The sequence below is a fragment of the Heliangelus exortis genome, chromosome 2, assembly GCF_036169615.1.
Source record: "Heliangelus exortis chromosome 2, bHelExo1.hap1, whole genome shotgun sequence".
Taxonomy (NCBI): Eukaryota; Metazoa; Chordata; class Aves; order Apodiformes; family Trochilidae; genus Heliangelus; species Heliangelus exortis.
Window position 1 is genome coordinate 50,090,739 of NC_092423.1, and position 15,875 is coordinate 50,106,613.

The 15,875-nt window shown below is 33.7% G+C and overlaps 1 protein-coding gene across 1 annotated transcript in view; it reads right to left on the reverse strand.

Moving 5' to 3' along the window:
- BBS9 (Bardet-Biedl syndrome 9) overlaps window positions 1-15,875 on the reverse strand; it is a 282,566-nt gene that overhangs the window by 236,898 nt on the left and 29,793 nt on the right. Inside the window, exons 7-10 of the mRNA XM_071736076.1 lie at window positions 15,206-15,380; window positions 12,069-12,153; window positions 10,425-10,608; window positions 9,286-9,415 (exon numbers count right to left, since the gene is read on the reverse strand). Of these exons, the coding sequence (XP_071592177.1) occupies window positions 9,286-9,415; window positions 10,425-10,608; window positions 12,069-12,153; window positions 15,206-15,380 (574 nt within the window). The remainder of the gene's footprint in view (window positions 1-9,285; window positions 9,416-10,424; window positions 10,609-12,068; window positions 12,154-15,205; window positions 15,381-15,875) is intronic.

The following is a 15,875-nucleotide window of genomic DNA, read 5'->3' on the forward strand; positions in this document are numbered from 1 at the left end:
ATTTGTCACAAAGTATAATAAAACCAGGTTATTCAGAGTAGTGACACAAGTTCCAGAAATAATTTCTCTTGCTTTAGGCAAAAAATATCTGAAGAGTTCTGAAGCATGTTATATTCAAGGAAAAGTCTCTAACTTCAACACTGTGTTTCTTATGACCACATCTCCATATCTAAGACACTTACTGGTATTATCTGAACTGAATGTGGATGTAGGGGCTGATAAGGAAACCTTTAAGACAGAGCTCCAAATTTTAAGAAAGAAGAGAAGCTATCCAGTGATTTCATTTATAACAGGACAGGTGTTAGCAGTCAGAAAGACCAACACTAAGTACAACCAACTGTGGCACAACAGAAATATCTCCATGCTACACTCCCTCTTAGAGTACCTCTGCACCAAGAGGTACATACATCTGCATTTGCACCCCCTTCACCTCAAGTCTAAAATCTGTTTCAAGGCCACATAGCTCAATGGAAGACAGGTGGACAGCAGTTTCCTAAGGCTCAAAGCTTATATTGAAGGGTAGCGGCTACAGCATTGTGAATTTACTATCTGAGAGGCCTCAGGAGTTTATCCTTCAGCTAAACCTTTTCTTCTCCTCCTTCAAGAGTTATCAGAGTCAATTTTACTCCAAGCAAGTTGAAGAAGCCCCAAGCACCTTAAACTTCCAAAGAGATGCAAGGTGCAATACTGAAAAAATCTACACACTACAAAATCTAGTAAGCTTATTGTTTTAAAGTTTATTATTAACTATTAGCTTAATACAAGCTAAAAATAGGTAGTGCACAAGAAAAATTAGACCATCCATAGACTACAAGGCTAACAAGAATAACCATGATAAGTCTTCACAAATTTATTTTGAAAGGATTGAACAATTACACAACTTTAAAGACATACAACTCAAATTCATTTCCATGTCTTTCTCCCCACAGTTTGACAATGATGTTCCTGCAGCTTCAAAATCCACCAGCAGTTCAGGCAGGGAAAAGTGCATATGCTATTACTTCTAACAATAGTTCACATTGTTCCTGTACCATCTTGTAAAGAGCAAAGCTGCTCTTTAAAAGCATCTCTGGCACTTTGCACTGCATAACATATATCTTGTCTCCACTGCATAACATATATCTCCCAACTGCTGATCCTCATCTGTAAGAATGTCTTTCATGTTAACAGCACAATAGCCCAGACCTTCCAAATCAACAGCCTCAGACTGTACATAGTAACTTTTTTTCAAATAGGATGTATTAGCACTTCATGGACAGAGCAAGGGTCACAGTACATCCATAAACTCCAGCCTACTGGAGTTTACTATTACTACAATTTACTGCTACTTCAATACCCAACTCCAAGACGGAGTTCAGAAAATGAATATAGGTAAAATCTACAACATCAACGGGCAGAGAAAAATTGTCGTGTTAGCCAAAAAATATCCTATGCTATTTGTTTAAAATCAAGTACTACATTTTAAACAGTAAGGAGTTACTTGCTTTCTTGTTCTTGAGCAGTTAGAATTTCAAATTTTAAGGCTTTCTCTAGAATCATGAGGGTAAGAGTATTTTAAGTGTTATTCTAAAGAAAGCTAAACCCTTTACAAAACCATATAACTATAAAAAGCAGGCTTTTTCAAAAAGCAAATACATGATACGCAATAAAATTAGGAGAACTAGCAATATGGACATTTGATTAATATCATTCAGTAAATACCATTTGAAACTAACTTGCTAGAAAGCCCACTCATGTATCACAGTATATGATGGACAGAGTATTTAGCACATAGGTGTCTCCTCTGGAATCAGGATACTACTGAAAAAAATAATTACTTTCATATTTTGTGGCTAAGCTATACGCATTAAAATTATCTCCTCAAAAGACTATTATAAAGGGTAATGTTTAGTACTGCCATCTGTTGATGATTCAGTGGCAATTTAGTGATGAAAATTAAAACTTTTTTTTTTAATCTTAAAAATGTTTCTTTAAAATGCCATTATGATTAAGTAGAAAGACTCTAGAATTCTCTGCATTTAACTTCTCTGATCAGGCAACATTCTTGCAGAACATTCAAATTAAAATTTATATATATATATATATATATATATGCATGCATAACTGAACAGTTCACATTGTGCGTCATAGCTGGCATTGCTTCTATTACAGCACTACTACACAGGAAAAGGAAAAATCTTTCAACAAACTATAAAGTTTGATTCCTGCAGTTCTCTTTCCATAAAATCATATAATAAGTGCTAAGTTTTGCTGGGTTTATATGTAAGTTTTGCCATTTTTATATAGTGTTTCTTCAACAGTTGTGGTAGCTGTGATGATGTCAGTTACAATAAGAAGTAACAGATGGGATGGAATGAAGAACAAAGTATTTTCAAGCATCTGGATAGCTACGAAAATTACTGAAAGGCTTGATTTTTACTCCACCCTCCACTACCCTATACGTGATTGCACGTTTACACCTTATATACTTAATTCAACTACAATATTTCTTCATATTTTTTCCAGTTAAATATATTTCCTGTTACCTTCCTACTGCTTTGAGAGCTCAGCTACACAACATACATTCATCTAACCACCCAATGTAGTATGATTCCATGCCAGAGAACAAATTTTAATTTCAAGTTCATACTTGGAACAGACCAATATTTTCTCACTTGCAAATTGATCGCAGATTTTAATTTTCTTTAAAAAAAATACTGGAAGCTATAACTCCATAAAGCACATTTTCAACCAATGGCTATACACCAGAATTCTCAACTCAAATCTTCCGATTTATATACCTTTAAATTAAACTGATAAGTCTGCTGGGCTACATAAGAGTTAAAATCTGGGAATCAATCTTGTGTCATAAAGAATTTAAATACTAGATTTTGTTCTCTTCTATATAGAGACAGGTTGCTGAATCAGAGACTTACTTTTAAACTTATTCAGAAAGAAGCACCATGAAGCCACAGACATGTTAACTGTGTCAGGTTCAAGCTGTTACCCATCCACGGAAGACAAGCCAAGGTTCTAAGAAGCCAATGAATGACAGTCTTTAGGGATTTATACCTCATTAGACACGTAAGTATACTACCATCACATCATCAAGCCAAAAAAACCTTCAATTTTATCTGAAAGTATCCTTAAGTGGTCATCTGTGCTTATAAAGAATGAAATGCCACGTGTTTGTAGTAGTACATGGCTAAAACTTCCAAGACTGCTAGTTAAAAATCCCTACTTTCAAGCAAAACAGTCTGGAAGTTACTAGATCACTAAATACTACACATCTTTCAACCCTGTTATGCACGTTGCACATGCTTTTATTAGAAAAGATGCAAGAAAAAAAGAAAGAGGCAGCTAAGAGTAACTCAGCACATACCAAGCGACTATTGCTTCTCATTTTTAAGTCACTGTCTCCAAAACTAACTTGTAGGTATTAAAAAAATATTGAAAACCATAAGACAAGTGAACGATTTTCAAGAGACAGGAAAGTGCAGTAGCCATGGCTATCAGCACCATGGGACAGTACAAATATTCAGGCACTAAAATGAATGTGATTAGATAGAAAATTAATTTTTAGTACCTTCTGTAGGCAAATAGTCTCTGCTTCTTTATTACTTTGGCAAGGGTCAGAAGGACTGACACAGGAACAACATTAGAAATTTTAGACCTATATAATTACTTTATTTTTTCTTACAAGTAGTAAGAAAAATCGACACTACTATAGTATTTTAAGTCAATAACTTTGAAGAGATTCAGTAAGCTTCAGTGCTTCCTGCAGCTCAGCCTACACAAGGCAACTTTGAATTTATTACTTTAAGTGTCTAATTCAGTAGAATCCATTCTCAAATATGTGACAGCATAAGACAAAACATGAACACCAATAGCCTATGGGTAGCTGCCTTTAACAGGTAACTGATAAATACATTACTGTGTGATGCAGTCTTAACAGGCTGGTCATACACAACACCAACATTTGGAGTTTAAGCACACTCCCTACAGTCAAGCCTGCAGTGATCATACTTGGAGAAGCAATAAAAAAAAATTTCAGTAAATCTCATATCTTTTTCATACCACTAGCAATTTGCAGGGGAAAAAAAAAAAAAAATCACTTCTTGACTGCAAACTTACCAGAATAGACCGAGTGGTGAAAACATGGAACCCTGGGATATTTTTATGGGTTCATTCCTCAGTATAAACTTATATATTCAAGTATAAACTTGAAGCTTATAAAGAATTAAAGTGTGGATAAAGCTTTTCAACAGCTAATTTTGTTTAAAAAAGTAAATTATTTTTCCCCCCTCTCAAACAATGAAGATCTATTTGCTAGCTTAATTCAAACTTTAGAGTTGGATTCTGGAAATTTAATCTTTTAAGAAACTCAGAAATTCTTATTCTTTAAAGGTGACAAATTACTTGTGGACAAAAAAACCCAGACTTTCCAGGCTGCTTTACATTACTTCTTCAGAAAATATATTGTTCCATTACCAAGCAAAATGATATTTTATTATCTATCAAATGAAAGTGAGAGCAAATATTCTAGTAACTTTCACCATCCTGTCCACACCTGTCAACCCCTTGTAATAAAAGGAACTTCACAAGGCATACATGTAATTTTGTAGGTTATCTTCAAGAAATCTTTATCCCCTAAAAAACAGTCCTTTTTCTCACAGATATAGTACATATAAATGCCCACAAAAGAAAGTTGGTTTCCATACTCTAAGTTTCAGATGTAGCTCCTAATCAGCAAGAGGCACCACACATGCATAGCATCCAATTACCTATAGATGAGCAATAGAGGTGTGTCTAAAGTTTTTTCTTTTGGGTATTTCTAATCAAATTCCAATGTGGCTGAAGGTGAAAATATCCTTCACTTAAACACAACATTCAGTGATAAACTGGGCCTAAACTATTAAGAATCTCCAACAAATGAAATAGAGAGGGAAGAATTCTCTTTCCCACAATACATCCCCTGAACCCTGAGGGAAGGCTGGTTTATAGTTAAAGCTGTGCCTGCTGACAAATTCTACATGAAATTAACATTTTTTTGCCATATAGAAACCACCGGACTTCATTTTTTGATGGACAGCTGAAAGCATTAAGAACCAAAATGAGGGGCAACATGAAAAACTGACTTGAAAAGAAGAGATTTTAGGAAGTTTGCAGTCTATTTCAGTTCAAAAGCAAAAACTCTGACTACCTTTTAGCAACCACAGTTTTATCAGATGTAACTTGAAGGCTGTGTAGAAACAAAACCAAGTAGAATAATTAAGATTAGTGAACCTTAAAAGTGTTCAGAAGAAACAAAGTCTCCAATTTAAAGGCCTCATGCCTTCCTGCTGCAAAAACAGGTTTGTAACTTGGAAGTGAGTAAAACAGAAATAGCTTTCCTGAGATTATGTTTAAATTGTAATGCTCTACCTATGAAGTGTTAACAAAACCCACCATGGCATTTCAGATCTTTATGATGGAAACATCCCTGAGGCTAGCAACACGAGTTATTTTGCTTCAGACTGAATTCACCTTAATATAACATTCCCATTTCAATCCAGACAGGTCAGAGCAATTCTTAGTGCAATCAAACAGCCATTAAAACATGGTACTCTCAGGAACAGCTTTGCCAAGCAAGTTAGTGTCAAATAAATAGAAAAGTAGTAGTCTAAGTAATTTATTCCAAGATCCGTTTATGGACAAACTTGTGGAGACAGGATAATTCAGGTATAGAAAAACAAATAAAACTTGTGATAGGCTCTTAAAAGTGACTTTCTGCTCCTTTCCAAACTAATTCTTTCAGTCGGTTCAGACAGAAATAACCCACCTTTTTGGTGCAGGAATATTAAGTCACTTGCCTTTAGAAGCAACATCCCTGCCAACAGGAGAAAAATTACTTACTTAGGAGGTACTTTAGCTAACAAGAACTCTGTCAGAAGCACATTTCTATGGGCTTGCTCTCCACTCAATTATCTGAATTATGATGTGAAGAGAGAGAAAAAAAAATCTAACACATCTCAAGAAGTATCAAAAAGTGAAAAATTCATAAAATTGATAATCTAGAAAAATAAGATATACTTGTCATGAAATTTCCTTTGCAAAGGAGATATGGAGGTAAAAGGAAGGTCTCAGAAAAGAGGTCTCTAATGAAACAGAAAAATGGAAACTAAAGGACAAGAAAAAAAAAGGGAATGGACTTTGAAGTCAACGCTAAGAAAATATTTATATAATTGTGGTGGGTACCAAGCAAACAGTGCTGGTCACAATGACCATTTTCACACTGAAAAATTGAGGGGAGTAAGAAATCTTGCAATTCCTTTGCATCCCTTCCAAGATTTCAGGTGTTTTAACTGCAGCATCTGGACAGTTTCTCTTTAAACCACTCTAGAAGGACTTTTTTGTTGGTTTATTTGGATTTGTTTGAGTTTTTTAATCAACTCAGGCAGAACACCTAAACCATTTTCTCAAGAGCTTCAGTGAGATTGCTTTTGCACAGCCGTAACTTTAAGTATGGCAACACAGGGCAGGCAAAAATGTAACTACTACAGCAGGCTTATCAGTTGGAAAATGAATTTGTGCTGAAACAAAGTTGTAAGCAGTTTAAATTAATCCAAACTGTCAGTGTAAATGGTTATACCTCTGAAACAACACAGGCAAAATTAAACATGTAGGAGTCCCCCTGACATCAAAACAGTATCAGGAACAGTTAGTAGCTACTACACAACAGCACCAGAATATCAACTTTAACAAAGAAGAAAGAACAAAGTTCTTATAGAACTCAATGATTAAATCTCATTAATGATTAGAACTGAAGTTCCAGTTCAGTGATCATAGTTATCTTCAGGTAAAACCCAGAACATGATTAACTCTCAAATTTTTGCCTGGTTTTCAAGTTTCTGATCACAAGCCTTTAGAGGAAATTTTTGAGCTTCCTTGCAGAGAACACAGGTTTTAAATGAAGGCAACAAAGCTTAGTTCAACAGCTTAAAAATACAGCAGTTTTAGAGTGCAGAAACACCTCACCATAAACATTCTAAGTAACCACTTATCTTTCATTCTGTTTTGCCTTGCATGCTTCTGAAAATGTGATGTAAATCAAGGAGTTTATGCTGGAATTTAATCCCAAATATTGTAGTGTACATATATATATTTATGTATGTATATATATATATATATATGTCGAGAATTCATTATTTACATTCTGGTATAGCAATAAGGATATACTGCATTTCACATTATTGTAAGAAGAGAAATCAATTCATAAAGAATAAGGAAGGACACACACTAGAAACACAAGTTACTTTGCTGGAATTCTCCAAAGCATTTGAACAGTTTATCTTACAAGTAGAGATGATAAAGCATGGAGCTGCTTTATGAAGCAATCACTACCTCAGTCTCAAAGGGATTCACATAAAATAGTTTCCAATAATGCTTTTCTTATCCACTAAGGCAAAGCCACATATTAGAAGTAACAGACATTATGCTAACAAGAAAATGCAGATGAACATAGATGACCTGTACAGACAACAGCTTTCAGAGAACTCCATTTACATTTTAAGTATTATTGCAATAAAAATGGAAAGGATGTGAAAGTAATAAATTGACATGCAGTGTACGACTAACAACTCTATCCTTATTAAAATCCTTAATATTAATTATGGTACAGTAGTGCCCAGAGGCTCCAACTGAGACTGAGGTCTCTCCTGAGTGGAGTAATAGAAAATCATTATCACATGGAAACAACAAACTCCCTTTCAATTTTCTTCTCTTTTCTTTTCCTTTCAATATTATTTTATTTAAGTCAAATAACTACCTCTATAAAATTTACCACAGTTTTTGCTTTTTAGCAGATCTTTAATTTTAATGGCAGAAAAGTAAAAGCATACTGTGCATTTTTAAACATAACTACACTGCTGCCTCTTACATAAACCCCCAAACCAACCCCTAGCATTAGTAGGTCTATGGGAATTTTGAATCCAAGCAGCAAAATGGTAACTCAAAATTCTCACTTAGAGCAAACTATTGAGTGTTAAAGTTCAGATGGAACAGGCAGAATCTCCATAAACTTCTTAGAAGCATTATTAAAACACATAGCTCAATATTGTGTGTTTCCTAACAAATACTTGTATATAGAAATATTAGTACAATCTGCTGTTGTGAAAAATCAATGCCTTGTTCAAAATTTTTTCTGACTAAAATATTTTTTCCAAACTTCAAAAACTGTATTGCCCTATCCTATATAATTAAGTTTTGGTTTATACTAGTTGGCCCACTGAGACTATTTGTTAACATTTTGCTTGTAAGACAGGTTGGATGAAAACCAGCATAATTCCCTCCAGAGTCTAAAAAAAAAAAAAAAATTACATTATAAATTATTAAGAAATCGTTAGATAACCATTAGTACCAAACAAAACACAAACATCCTTCAGATTATTCTTCATAAATCAGTAGTTATTCAGATGTTGTATTTTCATCTGAGGTAAAACATATGGCTAAGGATAAAGTATTCAACAATCCAGCCCAGCACATGTTGGCAGAGCAGCCACAAGCCTGGTGCTTATCAGAAGCAATCTATCTGACAAGAACACCTCTAGTGCATCTCATACAGTCACAGGCACTGGGCAGCCAGCAACCACCATAGCTCTGGTGGCACACAGTACAGACATTAACTGGCTTGCCAAAACTCTAGCTGAACTTTTCTGCAGGTTGTTTATTTCAGTGACAGACTCAGCACAAGTTAAATATGTCATAATTTCTCTACACTCAATTCCCCACTCAACCTGTTTTTTCCTGACCTGTCTTATGTTTATTTTACAACGTGTTTTGGTCAGTCACAGTGCAATCCTGAGCATTTTAAGCCATTCCTTTATTTCCAGAGTTTAACATTGGAGTTGAGTAATCTGCTCCAAGAGATCATCTCTGGAGTTCATATGCCCATAAACACTTCATGAAGAACAGATTTTCAGTGAGATTCCCTACTTCTCTGTCTCAGGGAATAATCGTACTGGATTGCAAAGCTTCACTTTCTGTTCTTTTAAGGTAGAAACTACTCCACTGAAGGTATGAAATCTCAGGTTCTACTTTCACTGAAGAAAAACAAAATCTAAAGAACAGTGAAGCAATTCTAATTCTCATCTAGCATTAATGGTGTGACCATTAATGAAATTAGTGTTTTACAAAACAAGGAAAAAACACTTTGAATTATTTTTTCACGTCACCTTATTTGTTATACACATCGGTACTGTTTAGGCTCTGCAAGAAAATTTCACAGCAGGACATTAATCTTAAAGTAAACTTTAACAAGATACTTACTGTAAATTTGCTACTTTTACTGACACGGGAATGTGGGGAAGCTGAGCAGCCCATTTCAGTGTAATATCTTGATAAACATTCAACATTTTACTATGGTTTCCAATTAGAGTGTTTATTGTTCCTTCTTTCACTGTTAAAGATATAAAAACAGTTTTAGGATGAAAGGCTTTCAGAAGCCAGTACTTTTCTTTGAAGCTTATATCATTACACTATTTTTCTTTTCCTATTAAGTCATTACTTATTATAAATTTAGTATAATTAAAGTGAAAAAAAGTTGTAAAAGCTACATTGACAATAACCAAGGATATATGTGATTAATTATGGACACTCATTTCAATTGCATGCTACACAATACATGCCACAACTTCCCAAGGTTCTAGGCAGCTACATTTGGTAAGTTAAAGCATAACTAACAAAGACTCAGAATTTTTGTGTTAGCGTGCCAGGATAGGTATGACAAAATACACATTAAATACCAGCTACTTAGACTCATCATTAAATGCTTGACCTGTGAATATGGATTTAAGACGAATATTATAAATAAAATCTATAAATGTATAACTTCAATCGCAAAGTATAAAATGTGAAAATTGTTATCATATATATATATATTTAATATATAATATATATTATCATATTATCATGATTTTAAAAATTATATTTTCAGGCTAGAAAAATAGAGTTAAAAAATTATTCAGAAGGTTTTTGAAACATTAATATATGTTCTAATAACCCATAGCTCTATAGTGGCATCCAACCATGATACTTTCATATAGCGTAATAAGTTAGTTAGATCTAACAGTAAATTTTATTTGTTACTTCTCAGTACATGACAGAAGAACCTCAAAAACTAATTTACTCTTCCAAAATCTCACGTTCTTCCACGTTTGTTGCTTTGGTAGCCTGAGCCAACTTCCTGAGACACAAGTATCTCAATTTGGAGATCAGAAAATATCTATTTACATTCTAAAAATTGACACTTCACACTAAGTAACATTTTAAAAGAAACTTACTTCATCCAAAAAGAGACCACTGATTTCAACAGCTTTCAAAAATATTGTACTTATTCAGTGGAAAATAAAATTCTTAGCTGTAAAAGTAACCAAGCTGAAATTAAGTTGAATTTTCCTTTTACAAACCTGAACAATAAGGAATGAAGCAACTTGGACTGTAATCAAGCTTTTTCATGAAACGGATTTGTCCATTATCCTTAAGGCAAAAGAAGTTTCTCTCACCAAGCACAAAAACAGAAGATACTGCCTGATTAAAGGAGCCAACGCATATATCCAGTGCTTGCTCTCCAATGTTTAAAACCCAATCCACCTTCAAAAGAGAAAAACATGCTCCAGAGGTCAGTTGACAGCTGCGTATTAAAAACAAAACTTATAGAGAAGGCTTAGAACTCATCAAGTTACAGGAATATCATTCACATAGTTAGAAAAGCAAAATCAAGGTCTTTTTTTTTAATGAGAAAGTACATGTTATCCTCTCATTTTGAAGGTAGCTGAAGACTTAACTTACCATGAGTAAAGCAAAAAAAAAGCCATTCACTTTTTGAAATAGTCATGAATTGATGGCTATGCATTTCACTTCAGTGTATTTTAAAATACACATCTATTCAAAATGAAAATGAAGTATCACATGCAAAAACAGAGCATCAGAATCTTTTCAATCCATGTCTGTACATGTCCTTAGATATTAAGGGCAAGGTGAGAGAGCTAACAGCAGTAACTTATTCTAATACATATAAATGCAAAAATAGACAAAGTTTTAGGCTTGTACACCAATATTCATGCTTGCAGCCACTAATGTACACCCTTCAGTCTGAAGAATGTCTACTTTTCCAACTATGTAATTTGATATAACAAGCAACTATTTTAAAATCCTGCCTTGCCTGTAAACTTACATCTTTAAAAAATACTACTGCTTACTGATACACATCATTGGTTTGTTATTTCAGGTCCTTTGAGTAATTTCAATTAATTTACACATTAAAAAAATGCTTTTGACTGCTGCCAAGTTGATTAAATGGAAATTCAGAATTCCTGAAATATAATATCATTGAAATTCAACTGTCAGCACTTCCTATATGAACAGCATCAATCATTTGCTTAAACAATCTCAGAATGTGTCAGTAAACAAACTGGCATATCTAATATATGAAGCTGGAAGTGCCACTTACAAGTCAAACAAAAAAAAAAAACAAAAAACAAACAAACAAAAAACCACCAGACATTAAATTCACCTCCAGGGATGCTTCTCATTTTAGACTTCAAAATGTATTTAACTTGAAGCTTCCCATGAATCTTTCAACTTCCTTTTTTAAAAAATGTGTCTTCTCATCGTTAGAAATGTAGAATTCTGAGTGACTTACACTTTGAAAAAATTGTATGATTAGCCACTGGAAGGAAGATTCTCTTCCAATATTTTACCATCATACCCGAAATATGCTGAATCTCACACTTTATGCAATACATTTAGCAGACAAGCTGTTCTGCTGCAGGAACACATACAATTAAATTATCTTCCTCAGCAGCTCAGATACCAAAGAACTTAGTCACAGGGACCTCTTGAAGACCAAGAGTGAGTTTTAAGGCCCAACCTTAAACAACTGAGGTCCAAATAAATCTTAACAGAAATCTACTGGACTCTTTCCATTAGCTTTCATGGCAATTGGATCAGGTTCTTTCTCAACAGACAATGTTTCCATTTGTTGCTTAGCACTTGTTTTTTTAACATGTATGCAATGTACTGTACAGGTTATTGAAATAAACAGATTTTACCACAAGTCTTTTTCCAGAACTAAGTTTTTGCTGTTCTGCTTCTTGTCTTTCATCAGCATCTGTTGCAAAAGCCAGCACTTGATATCTGTTATGGGAAGTTTTAAAAAGTAAGAAAAAAAAGGAAAAAAAAAGAAAAATCTTTGTAGTTAATACCCTTACATTAAGTAAAATTAAATGAGTCTCCATACACATTAAAAGCACAATCTAAAATGATTGTTAAAAAGTTTACTGCAACACATTTATCAAAGATGTTAAGACAAGTATTACTGTAGGGTAACAGCTACGTGTAAAGGCAGAAATTAAACATTTCTATTCAGATTCTATCTAGTGTTAAAGCAAATTCAACAGTCACATGTACTTGAGGATAGAAATTAAGACCACAAAGCAAGAAACCAATATATTTTCAAATTGTGAAATTAGGATTCTAAGCAAAACCAAACTTTTTTGCTTATACTAAGCTTTTAAAAAACTTCCTAAATAAGCCTGAAATCCAAACTGCTTTATCTAACATTTACACTCTCAAGTACATCTATAACGTAAACTAAGCAGTCCCAGTCCAAGAGAGAACAGGAAATTGGTACCAGTAGGAGACACTTCTAGCAAAAGATGAGAGGTTTATGGGTTTTGGTTATTATTATTTTGCAACTGCCAACCAATCATAGTAGGAGAAATTGGCAGTGAAATATAGGCACAAAAGATTTCAACTACCATAAGAGATCCACACATATGTGTTCTCATTTACACCTATGTAATCCTGTGTTCAAATTGTGTCCTCATTGACTCTTCTCTAAATATTTTTTTCCCAAACTTGTGCTGGCATCTAAGTTGTTGAACTATCCTGCTTGACATGTTACACACATTAGGCAATCTGTAAAATTCTGAAGTCTTCTACAAAAGTAAAATAAACAAATAATAATAATTCTGACCATTCGAATTCAAGTTTAACAACTGAAAGTACATGGTTTTGTATATTTTTGAAGTTACAGATTTAAAATTCTGACACCAGCACCACCCACACTTCAGATGCATGTATTGTGGTGCATGCTACTGAAGGATTTTAGTTTCTAAAATTATTTTACTTACAAAAGTAAGCTATGTATTTGGAGTAAGAAATTAATATTTAATATTAAATATTTATATTTAACATTAAATACATTAAATTAATAATTATATTTATTAATATTACATGGTATTAATTATGTTTATTAATATTATTGATATTAAATGTATTGATATAATTAATATTTAATATTTCAGACACACTAGTCTTACTACTGGGCATCAAAGACAAATAACCAAGTGAAGAATTCCTTTAAAAATACACCTTCCTTAAAAAAAGACACACAAAAATAAAAAAAACCAGCACATTGGTCAGTTTGTGACAGACAGAGGAAAAATGTTATCTACATTTGCTGTAGAAGTCAATAATCTAAATGAAAATGCACAAGATATTAATTTTAAAGAAAAAATACTTTTGTTCTTTATCTATATTAATAAATTCTAATTAATTTTTTAGGAAAAATACAATTTTTCTATTACATTATTTTTACTTGCAACAGTTGTATCTTTTCCTGTATTTCGGAAACAATACACAATGTCTATGATTCACTCATGGAATATCCAGAACCTAAAACCCATATGATCTGATCTAAGCTTAAATAATCTAATGAAAAAGAGTTCCACTTGAGAGTCGTATGACAAACATTGTCTGAGACTAACATTACCCTTTTCATTCATTTTTTAGTTCTTTTTATCATATCATTTTTATCATTTAGTTCTTTTTATCTCTTTATCATTTGGGCTCTACCCCAAACACCACCCCACCCCAGCTACCTGCTAGGCATAAAGAGCCACAAAGGCTAAGAGTAGATCTTGTAATTTTTAATGGAGAATGAATGAGGTAAAGCAAGCATTAAGTTACTTGATCTTTTCACACCTCTGTTGCCCAATCTAGAAGTGGATCAGTTTACTGGATCTACCTTTTTACATCTGTGCAAGCCTTTGTATTTCTTACCCTCTACCAGTAGAGGTTTTAATCAGTTCCCTGAGTGTCTAAATGATGTGTCATATTCCTCCTTCGTAGTCCACTCTAACCTCCATCTCATACATTCCTTTTTTTCCATTTGGACTCCGTCAGGAGCTACCTGTTTAGTAAAGCTGCCTTCTTATTTTCTCAAATGTCAAAATGACTTGTACTTGATCTTTGAGAAGGTTAGCCATGAAGATTCACCAGCTCTCTGATTCACCAGCATCTGATTCTAAACAGATGGATGCTTGATAAATTCTCAGCATGGTGGTTCCGTAGGAGAGCCTCTTGTATTCAGGTTGCTCCTTCACGGTGAAAGCAATTATCCTCTTGTTTGTCTTTTCTTCCTGAAGAGCAGGAGTCATCAATTGCATGACCTAATCATGCAAGCTACTCTGTCACATCTCCAGCTGCACTCACAACTTCTAGTTCTTTCTCTTTGTTGCTGAGGCTGAAGGTGTTTGTAAATTCACACTTAATATGGGCCCTCACTCATTCCAGCTTCCTCTAAGGTATTATGAAAGCACCTTGCTTATCAACTATATGTGAGATTCAGCATCTATTCCTCAGTCTAGCAGTTAGGGAGATTTAACAAGCTCCCTCTACTGCTTTGCCAGGTGGATTCCATCTCTCCACACTAACCCTCATTCCTTTGAACAGATCCTATGAGCAGAAAAGCCAAATCCCTGTCTCAAATCTCTTCTGAAAACTGAAGAGATTTATCAGACTAACACCCATTTGAATCAAGATAAAAATACTGCTTTAAACATAGTGCAGGCAACACTGTAAACCAAGATCAGGCTGAACTGAAGCAGGGGAAAACTTGGCACTTGCACAACATAATGTGCCCTGATAAGCTAGTAAACGGCCAACATTTATAGAAATAAAATAGGAAATCAAGTCCTCAGTACACACTGTGTGCTTTTCTCTATGACTGTAAACTCAATACCATGCAACATTTTATTTTTCTTCTTTCCTGAAACTACCTATCACCTGCTTTGACATACACTATTAGAAAAGGCAATAAAAATAGTAATTATTACTTTTAATTTGCTTACATATTAAATGATAGCACCAAAATATGTTATTGTTAATTAACATGAACACATACTTGTAACTCTCAACCTGTTGACATGAAGACACCGTAATGAAAGAATCTGTCCGAGAGCTGTAAGTCAAGGGACCAGGCAGAAGAAAACCAGGTAAAAAACGACCAAATGCATAGCTTTCCTGTTCAAAAAACATCAGCATCCCATCCATGGACTGTATGCATATCATATCTCGACCTAAGGAACACAAAAGAAAGAAATACAAAGATAAAACAATGTTATTTATGTAGTTTTAATCAGAAAATTGCTACTAAGTTTAAGTTGTACTCATAAGTAATTCTAACAAAAATAAAATTGATTTTAATTTACAGGTATGTTTGCTATGAGGAGGAACACTAAATATTCCACGCTCAACAAAAGCTTACTGACTAAAATAAAAAAACTAGATTTTTTTGGGAATAACATTCAGAATTAAGAAAAATCAGAAGGAAAAAAAAAAGTTAGGTATTTTATTTCAAAACAGAACAGATCCACTCAGTGTTATATAAAAAAAAACTTAAGACACGACTTAAGACATGACTTAAGACATGACCTCAAAAATACACAAATCCAAATTCAAAGTCTCATTTTGAAAACTTGATAGCAGAAGCTGTTTATGCAGTCTCCATCTTGCATTTCATCTACAAGGGTAACAATTCAAACAATATTTTGCATGCACTCAAAGAGCAGGCT